The sequence below is a fragment of the Periophthalmus magnuspinnatus genome, chromosome 15 (genome assembly GCF_009829125.3).
Source record: "Periophthalmus magnuspinnatus isolate fPerMag1 chromosome 15, fPerMag1.2.pri, whole genome shotgun sequence".
Taxonomy (NCBI): Eukaryota; Metazoa; Chordata; class Actinopteri; order Gobiiformes; family Gobiidae; genus Periophthalmus; species Periophthalmus magnuspinnatus.
In genome coordinates, this window is record NC_047140.1 from 17,872,575 (window position 1) to 17,887,426 (window position 14,852).

Genomic DNA, 14,852 nt, shown 5'->3' on the forward strand with positions numbered 1-14,852 from the left:
GAGAGCCAGGAAATTGCAGGTCCTGGTCTGAAATTGGAGCAATCAGTAGTTCCCGCTCCTCCGCTCTGTTGTGTGGGGCTCAGAATAATAAAAGTATTGATGAGGTTTTTGCACGGTTTTGATGAGAAATAAAACAGGCTTATTGAACTTGTCTCAGAAATAGCAGTGTAATATTTCAGTTGATCCAAGGCAAATGTAGAGGCTGTGATGTAAGAATAACCAGAACTGTTATTGCTACACTTTGTACTCTGGGCCCATAGGCATTATGTGTAGTTTGATGCTATTGATGACTCACCATCAAGCTAATCCTTGAATTCTTGAACCAGTATTTTTTTTTTTTTTTTTCAATAGATGTTAGCATTAGCCCCAAAAAAAACCCCCAAAAATGTATGAAAAAATCAAGAATTGTATCTGAGGTTTTATGTCTGTGTACAAATTCATTATGCATGGACTTCAGCAGCTTGCACACTGAGAAGTGAGTTTGAATCAGGCTTAAAGGTACGATCCATGGGTTTCAGAATGATGAAAAGCAGGACTGTTGCCATAGTAAGTAACAATTCAAAGCAAAATCATGTATGGTCAACCGTCTCCCAAATGGCACCATGTAACAGGACCATGGTTTTGCTATAGAGTAGATTGTTATGCTCTGAAAGTGTTTTTACTGTCTAATTTAGTGTCCACTGCATGATTTTTTTGTCTTTTAAGATTGTTGGATGCCACACTACACGACGCAGGGAATTTAAATTGCACAAGAATACACAGACACAATCAATCATGGCTACGACCAAGTTTGAGCAAATATCAGACTCCAAGCTCCATGTGGTAAAGATCTGTAAATATATAAGTTTGCTAACAGCTGCCAGTCTTTATGTGAAATACAGAATTGTGCCATAATTCTTAAAGAAACACCAGTCTGAGGAGTTAGAGTTTATACTGCCCTGAGCGAGATGTGTCCAGCCCTAAGGAGGAGCCAGAAGGAAAAACCTGAAGGTGCTTGTTTACCTGAAGGCTAAACCGTGTCTGTTTAATGTGTATGGACTTAAAGAAACACTTAGGAACTTTGATCGCCACCGTATGATATCGAGAGGTGATGGTTGAGTGTTTTAGGCTGAAGGATTACTCAAATGTTTTCACATGTAACAAAACATAGATGCAAGTATGTTTAATGTGAGTGCAATCGTACATCTTACTACTTAAAGGTAACACAGTTTTGCATAGGTCCATCCGGTTATATAACCTACTTTTAAAAAAAATAAATAAAAAATGCAAATTTGATTCTTGCTTAGTCTCATTTAGGATGGATTTTATATGTACCTGCAATAATTTTTACCATGACATGATTTTGTTCGCTCAAAATTGCCAATAATGAAGGAATATGAGCGCGAATTGTCTATTTGCATTCTTAATAAAAATTCATCTTTCAACTATCCAAATACATAAATCACTTGAAAGAAGATCAAAAAGTTGCTTGTGTAAACCTTAAGCTCATTATCTATCTCCTTAGGGCTTATTTTTGCTTTTATGTTGCAGATTAATTATAGATTTATTGAAAACCCTCCCATGTGGCTGTGTTTTTGTTCATTTAGGCCTTAAAAAACCTGAAGAAGAGTGTTTTCCAATCCCCCCTTTAGATCACTAAGAGGCCTGGTTTAATTTGACGTGCACCATTGGTAATCCTGATTGACAAAATGCTTAGTGGACCACAAGCAAGCTTCAATTAAGTCGCATCAGGCCTAACTGGTGTTTTCATGTTTAATTCCTACAGGGACGGCCTCTGTGCTGCAGTTCCAGGGCTGTTAAGTGGATGAAAAAGTAATGTGGTTTATGTATGATGGTGTGAAAATGGGTGACATTGTGCATTATGTAAGAGGTTCATTCATAATAGTTGAAGTGGGAGGGGGGGGTGGCATGTTAAGAGCATGTGGACCAACGCAGAACACGGACGAGTTAGCACGTCTGGCTCTGGATGATAACACAACCTTTATTTTGTCCCACAACAGGAAAGTTTCAGTGTTGCAATGCAAAGTTTAAGCACAGCAGGAGAACAGAAATATGCAATCAAAAATTAAAATGGATAGTATTGAAAAGCAGCCAGTTTTACGCTATTTTCTGATCTATATTATAATGCTGTTTCCTCATCAAAAACATGGCTGGAGTTGTGTTTTTGTTTTGTTTTGTTCACACATACACAAATCCTGCATATTTAGGCTGAGTTCTTCTCTCAAACAGAAAACACTCTGTTCCACCTTGTGATGTCATGTGGTGATACAGGAAGTGCTCCACTGTGTTTTTAAACTCCATACATCTTCACTAGAATCATTTGGATCATTTCAGCCCTGGAATTTCCAATGTCTACCGAGCTAAAGGTAAATGGTAGCTGTTAAATTGAAAACTACCTTCACTTCATGACATCACAAGGTGGAACAGACCATTTTGAGCTTGGAGATGTAGACAGACTAATAATAAAGTGTTACTCAAACATGTCTAAATGAAACCAAACAGAACTCCAGGTATGTTTTTGAGGAGGCAACAACATTATAACAAGCTCATAAGAATCAATTTTGCGTAATATGTCATGTTTGTACTGTACTGGAGTATTGTTTTCAATGTATTGCTGACAATTTTTTATTTTTTTACTTGTTTCAAAGACACACACTTGAACGCAGGTCAATAGAAATTTTTAGGAGGAGGGTTCAAAATATTCTCTTCTCTATGGAGATGAATGAAAATGCCTGCAATTGAAAAAATGGATGACAGATACGTTTGTGAAACAGTCAAACCAATGACATTTTCAAGAGGTGACAGATTTATATAGTAAATTAATATATTGTTTTTGTTTTTTCTTTTGAGATAAATGATGTGCCATTGCGGTAAGACGAGTACACTGATAAAATGTACACAGATATATTTCTTTCTTTTCTTTCTAGCCCTTCCTGAAACTACTGAAAAATCGAATAACAAGTTAAATAATCTAGATTATATCAGTAAACCAGATTTGACTGAAAATACTAACACTTTCTGTCTGATATATAAATCAATTATCTGAGTTGAGTTTACCATCTTGGATTAAAGGTTTTATTAGAAGAAAAACTTTTTCATCCAAAACTCTTTGAGGCATTTTAAAGCATAAAACCTCCAAGCACAAACATATACAATTGTCCATCCCACAGACAGCACCTCATCATTATGTCACTTGCTCTTCTGATAGAATACAAACTCATCTCAGCTTTAATGTCAACCTGTAGTATTGAATTATACCGTGTCCTTGGCCTACTTCATGAACCACGTAATATAAAGGTGCAACTTTTCTTGTGAGAATTCAATGGTCTCCCTGGTTAATGTCTCAAATATTTCACAGTCTAGCATTAATTTTAATGTTTTTTGTCTTATCTGTCTTGTCTATCTTATTTCATTTGATGTGATTTTATTGCTAGAAAAAACTTTTGCGATACATTCATTGTGTAACTTGGCGTAGTGGCATCACCTGCTTGTGCACTGAAATAGTTAGGTTTTCAATGCCATACTGTGGAGCATTTATGTCAAAGATAACTGTGTAATCACTCAGTTGTCCTGGTATAGGGTCCATCGCAAAAAAAAAGAAAAAAAAAATTGCAAAGCTATGACGACAAGCAGGTGTTGGACTCCCGAGCTTAAAAGTGCCACCTTTATTTCACTCTGTCCCTGTCTGTGTCCCAGGTACTCGTTCCAGGATGAGGAGGACATGTTCATGGTGGTGGACCTGCTTCTGGGGGGAGACCTGAGGTACCACCTACAGCAGAACGTCCAGTTTGGAGAAGAGGCTGTTAAACTGTACCTGTGTGAGATGACTCTAGCACTGGACTACCTGCAGAGCCAGCACATCATACACAGGTACATAGGACACGATAACATGTTACGTACTGGGCTGGTTCAGATGCTTGCTTCGATTTCACAGAATACTCCTACTCCTATTAGTGATGCTTGATTTTGATACTAAGGAATAGACTTGATACTCAATACTGATTCCGATACCACCATGATAATAAAAGGCATTCTTCATTTAGACCAGGGGTGTCCAAACTTTTTTCACCGAGGGCCACATACTGAAACATATTTGAAACTGAGGGCCACAGACCAGTCGGACATTTAACACAGGTTTGACAAAGCCATTATACTTTTAGATTATTATACTGAAAGATTATTTTTAGGTCTGTGTCATGATACAATGTGATGTTATTCAGGTTATAGAGGTAGAATATCTTCAATTTGTAGTAAAAAAAAATACTTCCTGATCAATTGGGCCAGTTTAGGAGGAGGCATGACGGCCAACAAAAATTGTTCTGAGGCCCGCATTTGGCCCCTGGGCCATAGTTTAGACAGCCCTGATTTAGACAATAGAATGTACAGTTAGGATGTGGCCTTATATCTGTGTAATCCCTCAGTCGCCCAGAGTGGTCTATGTGGTCTTATTCTTGTTCTGATACAGCTCAAGATCATCCTTAAGCTTTTCAGGAAAGGTTCATTTCTGTCCCGTGAATGTGACTTTTTTAGCATCAATACCTGCTAAAATGAATCTCTAGTTATCAGTTAGTATCTGAGTTTTGATACTTTTGACAACGCTACTCTGGATTAGTTAAAATGATTTGGAAATTACTAACATCAACTTTGTCACTGTTCCTTCTCACCTCGAGCTAGAACCAGTGCAATTAGACCATTCTCTCTACAATGTTTGCGAAGTTGATTACCATATACATGAAGTGTGAATTGTCTACAAGATTCTTCTCTTGTTTAATTAACTTTATTGAATTAATCTGAGTATTATTATGGCTAATGTAAATAGATGCATCTCCAGTAGAAGCAAATTTACCCCATACTGTAAGTAGGGCGGAGTACCTTCCAGTTTCTTTCAGGTACTAGTTGTATGATATCTGGTTTAGTTTTCAGTACTACTACCTGTATTTATCTTTATCAAAAGAAAAATACCTTTAATTGATACCCAGCCCTTCTCATAAGTGAAGTGATTTTTTTTTTTTTTTCACAAATAGTACCCCTGATATATATGTACAAATCCAACTGTACACTCATGACATACATATTGCAGTATTTTTCTAATGAGTTGATCCCACACACAATATAAATGAATTATGTAGTATCACACCACATATTTAAAGCCCACACACAGGAAGTCATCTGCAGCTGCTGTACTTTGAATCAATGTGACTGTGGGTTAAGACACAAGTTCATTCACAGCTCACTTTAAAAATAGACTCTTCCTGGATCAGATTTCACAGTTATACGTGGCAGTGTACAGTATCGAGTGCTTGTATTGAACTAAATAGGAAGGGAAAGACATGGGAGGTATTGGGTTTAAAGGCGCTGTACCTGATTTTTACTGTCTTAAGACGTGGAAATCAGAACTAGTTAATTTTAAACAGTTTGCAGTGGTCCAAAGTTATTCCTTTCAGAGACCAGAGCGGCATTTTACTGTCACGGTAAAGCTATCAACTAGCATGCGAACACACACACATCCTGAATATCAGAGAATAAAGGTGCAGCCAGCCTGCAGCAGACTTCTTTTGAACTCAGAAGCTGCTTATACAATATATCTGTACTGAGGCAAGACAAATTTTGGTCAAATACATCGAGTACAGGCGAGTGGTGTCTATAGTTTTTGCACTGCGGATTAGACCATAAGCGAGTACACTGTATATTACATGGGATCTCTGAATTTATCATATGCAAAGTTTTCCACTTCCTGTTAAAGCTGAAATTTTGAGAACTTATCACAATTCAAAAGATTTTTTATTTTTATTTAAATGCTATTGCAACAGTCTTCTTTTTTCATCATTTCGAAAACTATAGATCATGGAGGACAGAATTCTATGGTATAATTTGCTTTTAACTGTCAGATTGCAGATTTTTTAAAATTTATTTTTGATCTGATTTATTGTTAATATCTGAACAAACTGGTACAAACTTCAAACTTTTTTCTGCCAACAAAAATAAACAAAACTGGTGCCATTATTCAACCACAAAGACCTAATGGTTGTCAGTTAAAAGGATTTTAAAATATTAAATTAATGTATCTTATTTTTGGAGCCAATCAATCACAAATATGGGGAGATTGAAGAATCATTTTTGGGGTTACTAGACAAATGCCTCTAACAAATTGCCTAATCCTGACCTTTCTAAATTTAGGTCTTTTTATCACAATTTCACAATTTTGTCTCCCTATTGCATCAGTCTGTTGAATCTTTGTTCCTATTTCCATACCAAGAAGATCACCTGAAGGTTATGTCATGTCACAGCTCCTCTTTCATCATCACCATCTGTTTGTTAAATTAAAAAAATATATGGGATGAATATAAGATCTGAAATAAACTTGAAACAGTCAGAGAAGTCCTTTATAATCTCAAGGGAACCCTCTAACGTTGTTATTTATCAGAAGCACAAAGTCATGTCGTCTTTCCCAAAAGTGTTCACAGATTTGGGCCAAAATACACAAATGTAAAAGCGCATTGTGGAACTTTACTGGTGGAGTATCTGCCGCCTGTTTGTCACTGTGGAGATGTTAGTTCTTTTAAAATGTTTCACACTTTAAATGCATCTATATCTATGGAGATGAGCAGGTGATGCCACAAGGCCAAGTTACAGGTCAGGTCTGTGGAGAGAAAGCCCATTCACAGTAACAATGTGTGGTATTTTTGAGCAATGAAAACACCTGTAATTGAATAAATCTGAGATATGTTTAATGCATTACACTCTAGGCAAAGCTGTAACATCTCCGTGGAGACAGGCAGGTGGCTGAAATGTTAGTACGCCTTTAAAATGAACATAAACAGGGTCGTTGTGTTGAGTAATCCAGCTGCGTTTTAGCCAAACTCAGTACATCGGTCCTAGGGGAATGTCCTCTGGCTGTTTATCATGTAGTATTTGCTACAGCTGCAGCTTGTCATGCCCGGGGTAAAATATGCCAACAAAGCAAGGTCTTTATGAATAGGAAAGAGGTTAGGATTATAACTACAGTATTTATGGACCTTTATGCTCCCAGATACAACATAAAGCTGAGGTCAAAGCACTGAAACAACATGTTGGGGTTGTATAAGCAGTTTTATGAAGGTTTTACATGTAATTGGTGGAAAAAAATTGTACTAAAGTAAGAGTAACGTTACTTCAAAACAAAATTCCTCAAATAGAAGTACCAAGTAGTATGTATGTGTGAAAAGTACGACTCAAGTAAGTAATTTAAAGACTTACTATCTGGACGTAACACTTTATTTATAATTCCAAGTTGATGTCATTGGAAGGACAAAACATTAAACTATGCACAAAATCTAGAAATTTTCAAAAGAGACAACACAAAACAAAATTGTGTCTGAAGGAGAGATGCAGGAAACACAAGTTATTCAAATATTGTCAACGTAAAGCTTTTGACACTTACTTTTGATTTTCTTGTGGGAAGAGTAAGAGTACTGTTACTTAAATAGAAACATTACTCAAGTAGAGGTGAAATTATGCTGCTAGAAAAGTACAATGTATTTAAAAAGTAAATATAACTGATTAAATGTAACTGAGCACTAGCCACATTTGTTGATTTCTCACCAATTTAAAATAAAACATGTACTTTTTTCTGTGCAGAGTTTACATCAACAGTATTGGCTAAACCTCCAGTCAGATTAGAGATTCCTAACTTAGATTCTGGCTCAACATCTGGGTAAGGGTCCTTTGGAAATTAATGTAACATAAATGAATCCAAGTGATTAAAATGAGAGTAAATTGCAAAATGATATCCTGTTCCAGCATCAAGAGACCAGAAACTGTCTCCTTCAAAACACTCCTCCTGATTAAACACTTCACAAATCAACATGGCACTCATCGTAATTATTATTAGCGTTAGGGACTATTCAGCAACTCGCCATGGTTCATTCACCTTATAGAATTTTCTAGCATCTAAAGGTAATTGTAAATATATGCACGATGTTCTCCCCCATGTTTTTAGTCTATTCTCCTTCACCAAACTCGTTCTGCTTATTCAAATACTCAAAACGCCTTCACTACACGTACCAGCGTCAGTTACTGCAGTTCTAGTTTTTAGCCTAATTTAAATGACTTGTATGTTTCAGTATTAAAACATTTTATATTAGTTTTACATGCAAATTAATTCAATCAAATAAATATTGTACTTATGATACCCAAAGTTATTTTAAATGTCCGAAAAATACGCAAAACTATATATGTATATTTCCAAACTAAATGGAGAAATTTGTACTTTAGTTATACAAAAAGCATTTATTTAAAGCCACAATGTGTAATGTTTTAGCAAAAAATTGACAAAAGTAAAAGCATGCGTTTATTGCACTGAAAAGCGTGTCCTTTGAGTGAGCAGGCTTGCATCTCCACAAACATGACTCTTATTTTGCTTGGAAGAGGATATTCACCTTCTTGTTTCCATGGAAATGTTCCTTTGGCTGTAAGAAATGAGCAGCAAAAACGTCTTCACTCTTTTCATTTTTCTTTTACTACGGATCATACCCGGACGACTGAGGGATTACACAGACATATTCGGGTATAATATTCCACAGTATGGCATAAAAGTTTTCTATTCTCCATGGAGAAAGTTACACATTGTACCTTTTAACTACATTTTTTTTTTTACTCATGGTACTTTTTATATCTTACGCCAAAATACTTGCTATATACTGCAGAGTGTAGGATTTTCTGTCCACTCCACACTTCTCCTCTCTTCAGTATCTTATAATTGGACATATTATACACATTTCTTCCATACACAAAATGTTAACGTTCCTATTGAGTTTATGAGACCTCAGCGTTTCTGTGAGTTGAAAGAAGCATTTAATCAGGACTTTGGGATGTCCTGTTTGCGCCTCTTCACATGTACAAATATAGATATGATTGTTCTGTCTTCTCCTGCGAGGCGGACATGTTTGTGTGGGACTGAGGAGCTGTGTCCCTGCAGACTGCACTTTTACTGCCACAGATGGCTCACAATTCACTTGAAACTGGTTCAAGACGGTCTCACTTGGGTTGAATTTGCTGAGAAAATGACAGTTTTTATGAATCTATTAGTTTAATCCCTACAGATTTAGTAATTTATGGGAAATGTTCTAAAATGGTATAGGCTGTAGAGACTTAAAGTAGTAATGTTCTTGTGGTGGTCCTTAGGGGCAGTTCCATGTGGCATCTTTAGTATTAATACGATTTTTTTATACGTGTCCTCGTCATCGTTTTGCACTGGTTTTGTATTGTTTTACCGTATATTCTGAGCGAAGCACTTTGAGAAGCTAGTGTTGTTGTAAATATGCTACAGAAATCAACAAAGTTTTTTTTTATGACCTGTTTGTTTCACCACATCATATTAACTTGAGTGTATTTCATCTTTGTTTTCCAGATTTGAAAGAATTCTCATGAAGTCTTGGTTGAAAATAACAGTCAAGTTTCAGTTTATTCCTGGTTTAAATTAAGGTGCACTATGTAACTTTTTATAGTGGACTGTCCGCTGTTTCCATGGCGGTGCTATTATTTTGTCAGGAATGTTGCAGAATACGTATATTAAACATATATATTTCCGTAGAGACGAGAAGATGATACCAGTAGGCTAAGTCAGATCAGACCAGTGAAGAGGTGCCCCCCCCTCTTTACCCCGCCCTTATCCCCACCCCCCACTGCCCTCACAGCGCAGACATCTTTTGCAATAAAAACACCTGTAATTGAGAACATGTAAGATCAATAAGTCTGATGCCATCGAACTGCATTCCAGGCAATTTCCAGGAACAACACCTCCATGGAGACAATCCGCTGAGGGACGTCTCCACCACCGGAAAAATTATATATATATATATATATGTGCAGCAAGACCAGTTTAATGTTGTCTGAGGAAATCCTTATATGGAGACTATTTCTGCTCTTTAAGTTGCTACCAAATATGACCTGAACTGAAGTATAAAATGAATCATAGTACTACAGTGTATATTTATAGTGTTACTTGAAGCGACAGTAAAACAAATATTATTTTATTCATGAATAATTGATCAGGATGAAACTGAATATAACCTCAGTGGTGTGTGTCTGTTTTTACTCTACCAAGAACAAAAGTATGTTTAATTAAGAAGGACATTTCCGCCGCCATCTCTCATATACAATAGTGTAGCCTAAGATGTATTGTATTCTTCCTCCTCTCATTTCCTGTCCACTGTCCAGTTTTAATCAAAAATACCTCTCAAAGCCATCTGCTATTTATGTAAACAATCAGAGCTTATCTCCACTGCACAAAAGAGCCAACGGTGTACCATAAATCCAACAATGCAACATGATTTCTGCTCTCTGAATTGCAATAATCTTGCAAAATGTGTTTTGTTTGACAGACTTTAACACAAATATGAAATCATTATATTACTTAGAAGACACAGAAAAATTGCTGATCTGCTAATCTGATGCTGCGTTCGTGTGCATATTGGCTTGTTCGGCTGGGAGACTCAATATTATGGCAATATTTTGAGCAGTAACTATTTCAGAAGTAGTTTGTAGTTTAGTTCTCCCAAGTTTAAAGGTTCACTATGTAACTTTTGTTGTATAGGGTCAAGGTATGGGACAATATTGAAATTTGGTGTGATGATTATCATAGCCAAAAAAATTACAATTAATTACAATTTTAATATTATGAATGTTCCATATTTAAACAGCTGTTATAGTGTTGCTCTTTGTTATAAATGAAAACAACAGTGATCTAGAAGGGCTCATCAAGCAGAGGTAGGTTTTTTCTGCACATTCTGGTGACATAATGGCGGTTATCTTTGATGACGATTCATGATCTCGATTATATAAAATGTCCCACGAACGATTAATGTCTACACTTTTTGTCACTATAGATGAGATTATTGTTTCTTGTCCTATCCATAGTAGTGTTCACCACCTGCTTGTCTCCATGGTGATGTTATTCTTTGTGTGTAATGTTCCACAGTACAGCATAAAACAAATCAATACTGTATTTATTTTATTATTGATTTAATTGTTCAAAATACCCTGAAACACATTCTAACTTTGGGTTGCATCTCCACAAATCGGACCTGTAACTTGGCCTGGTAGCACTATTTGCTTGTTTCCATGGAGATAAACTCTACCATCTGTACATTTTTTTTTACCAGTAGATGGCAGATGTGAGACCTGTTCCCTCCCTTCACCTGGTCTTTGATCAGACTCACCTGTGCTCTCTGGTCGTCTTCTATCAAAACAAAGCTGGCACCATCAAACTGCAGTAATGTAGATACCATCTAGTGGTGATATGTGAGAATACAACAGGGGCAGGTTGGCCATCTAATTGCAGATGGTAGCTTTAATGCCACACTGAGGAATATTTGAAGCAAAGCAATAACATGAAGACAATCAAGTGGTGTGCCCTCCCTCATAAAAGTTGCATAGTGCACCTTTAATATTCACTTGCTACAAAATATCCAACAATGAACAGCTTGCGTTAAGAAAGTAGCTTACGCTTTGTGTGTGGCATCAGCTGTCTCATTGTATCAGTTTAATCAGCTCTACGGCGCCCCCCATCTCCACCACAGCGCCGTTCCACGCTGTAGTTTTTGACGTGGGAATACTATACAATTATTGTGTTGCACTGACTGGCGAAGTAGGGTCTGCGTCTCCATGGTAACGTGTCAGCTGATCGGGCGAAGGTAAAATTAGTCCTGGGAGGAAGAGGATCCCCATCTCTGTCTGAATCTGAATCTGAGTGTGTCTGTGGTTTAGTTTGTTTATCATAGGCATCAGATGAGTTTGACAAAGAGATTCACAGTTGGCTGCGCACATAATTGCTTTTTGCATCTAGCCTTTATACTCTTAACAGAAGTGGGTGTAGCCAAAAATTGAGCAGAAGTAACACTGTATTTACATTTAAAGTTTCTGCCACCTGCTTGTCTCCATGGAGTTGTTATTGCTTTGCCCTGAGGAAGAGCAGGACTAAAGAAGAGCTAAAGCAAAACTAAAGCAGTAATATTCCACAGTATGGAATTTTTTTTTTTTTTTTTTTTTATGCAATAGAAAAAGTTACTTAATAAATGCAAGATAGACAAGTGTAAAGCCATATTGCGGAACATTTAAGGTAACTCCTCCAACACTGTGGACCTTTAAATTATTATTTCTATGAATCACCGATCGCCATATTCCCTCCCTTACAAGATCGTTTCATTTACTCTGGTTTTATTGTATTTGGAATTTAGTTTTGTCACATGTACTGTTCTGTAATCCGCCTCTTAGTAAAGTACATACCATACCTTCCCCGCAGTATTAGCATTAGCGTTTAGCCCGGTGATATTAGCATGAGTTTAGTGTAGCGTATCCTCTCCGTCCTTGGGGAAGAGTTGATCTCTCCGCGGGCCCTCTTCTCCTCAGCAGCAGCAGCAGCCTGATGATTTGAGGCATAATTAAATCAACTGTGAGCTCTGTTAATTGCATGTGGAGTGTGAGAATGTGGTGCGGACATGTGCCGGCAAACCTGTAAGAGTCTATGGGGAAACATCTCAAGGCTGTGCTAAGAAATACTCTCCACTGCACTGCAAAAAACAGATCGCTCATTAGTTAGAAGACGCTATATGACAGACACACATCAAAATTGGGACTAAACGAATAGTTAGGGTTGTCAAATGTATCAAAAATCAGATACTAATCTATATGAAAACTAGTATCGAGACTAGAAACTCATTTGAGCAGGTATCAATACTGAAAAAGACAGAAATGAACCTTTCCTGAATAGCTTTAGAATGATTTTGAGCTGTATCATCATGTATATGGTCTTATAAGTATATACATAAACTACTATATGCCCATGGACCACTATGAAACCTACCTGGGCGACTCAAGGATTACACAGATATAACACCACATTCTAATAGAAACGAAAGTACGATTAGTTAATGTTAAAAATCACATTCTATTGTCTAAATAAAGAGTGTTTTTATTTAATATCATTCTGGTATTGGTATTGGGTATCAAGTCTATTCCTTAGTATCGAAATCGAGAAATTCTATTATGACAACACTTTTTTTTGCTTTTGGTATAGTGACAGTTAAGTCAAGCACACCTACAATCATCAAAACACTGTATAAAGACATTTTACTGTGTTCTTTTTTACAGTGCACCAGTTTTCCCAGAGACACAATGTGTTAAACATGTTGCATCAATATGTAATTCACACCTCCTCCACAGAGAGCAGCACGTGACCTGACCAAGATGGCTGCTACATACACATTCAATAATAACACATGGGAAATCTATGGATGATGCTAATGTGAGTATTGATCTCTGTGTTTTTCTATAGAGACGTCAAACCAGACAACATCCTACTGGATGAACAGGGTGAGTGACAGCTAAAAAATAGCTGATAATGTTGTGAAATTGTTTATATTGATTAAAGATTGAGGATTGAAATTGAGATTGAAATGCTACTTAGGCTACAGGCTACAGTAGAAACAAATACAACACAAAACTGAATCTGATATTTTCTGTTCTTCGCAATTGATCCAGTGCCACACTATTAAAAGTTGCACTGTGTAACTTTACTGATGGAGGGTCTGTCACCTGCATGTCTCTATGGTGAGGTTATTGCTTTGCCTAGAATGTTGCACGCTAGGGCATTAAACATAACCACCTCCATGAAGACGAGCGGGCGACTCTACCGCGCCGAAGATACACATTTAATGCCATATTGTGGAACATTCTACGCAAAGCTATAGCATCTCCATGAAGACAGGCAACTGGCAGTGGACAGGAAAATAAATCTTTCACCTTCATTAATTTATAAATTGGAGAAAACTTTGAATTTTATGTGAAATTTAGTTTGTACATTCCAGATATCAATTGCAAACTCTATCTGTTTTGAAACTAACTACGGTACATATGTATTACTGATTATGCTATAATTGCTGGGTTTCAGATGGAATCATAATATTATATTTGTTTAATACTGAATACAGAAGGGAGTCAGCTAAAATGATTATTTGTTGTGATACAAGAAGTTAATGGATTAGGATTAGGGACAACATTTGTTTACTTTTTAGATATTTCATGGCAAAGTACAGTGTTAACAATGGGGAAATCTGGCTCTTGAGTATGATATCATTACATTTGAGATTCTGAAAAGCACCAATAGTACATGCACTCATCGCTTAAACATCTGGACAGGACTAAAAGATTCAAATTAACATGCCATGGAGCTAGTTCCTAAATGCATATTAATCTGCCAATCAATCTCTTCCACTCAACATCCCTCCTCTTTCCTCATTGTTACTCTTGACAGTCTCTACACAAAAGCTTTTTATTAAGATTAAAGATTTCAGCACGACAGTTTTGACATATATTAGTGAATCACAGCCATAATGGATGACTATAATATGAAACATGTTCTCATTATAACTTACTCTGACAGGAAATACCGTATTATTTTAGCACAGTCGCCTTTAGAGACAGACATTTGACTGAACATGATGGATTTGAATGTGTTTTCTGTTTCACTCCAGGTCACGCTCACCTGACAGACTTCAACATCGCTACAATAATAAAGGACGGAGAGAGAGCCACGGCGCTGGCAGGGACGAAGCCCTACATGGGTAAAACATCACCTCATATCAATCAGTTTGCTTAGTGAACCAAAGTATTTTAATTTATTTGTCCATCAACCGGTCAAGAGCTGGACTATTCTTACCACTCTGAGCCGTACTTTTTAAATGGTTCCTGTGGTTTCTTACTTTTTTGTCTTGAGTTCACTTTCAGATTTGTCTCACACGCCCCTCGCTCAAGTATTGATAAATCTGTTAATCTGTTAATTTTGAACCTTGATATATCGCTACAGAGAAATACTG

At 36.8% G+C, this 14,852-nt stretch overlaps 1 protein-coding gene across 1 annotated transcript in view; it reads left to right on the plus strand.

Moving 5' to 3' along the window:
- Positions 1-14,852, plus strand: part of LOC117382311 (serine/threonine-protein kinase 32C-like) — a 187,171-nt gene that overhangs the window by 150,466 nt on the left and 21,853 nt on the right. Inside the window, exons 4-6 of the mRNA XM_033979444.2 lie at positions 3,697-3,870; positions 13,313-13,350; positions 14,511-14,600. Coding sequence (XP_033835335.1) covers positions 3,697-3,870; positions 13,313-13,350; positions 14,511-14,600 — 302 coding nt within the window. The remainder of the gene's footprint in view (positions 1-3,696; positions 3,871-13,312; positions 13,351-14,510; positions 14,601-14,852) is intronic.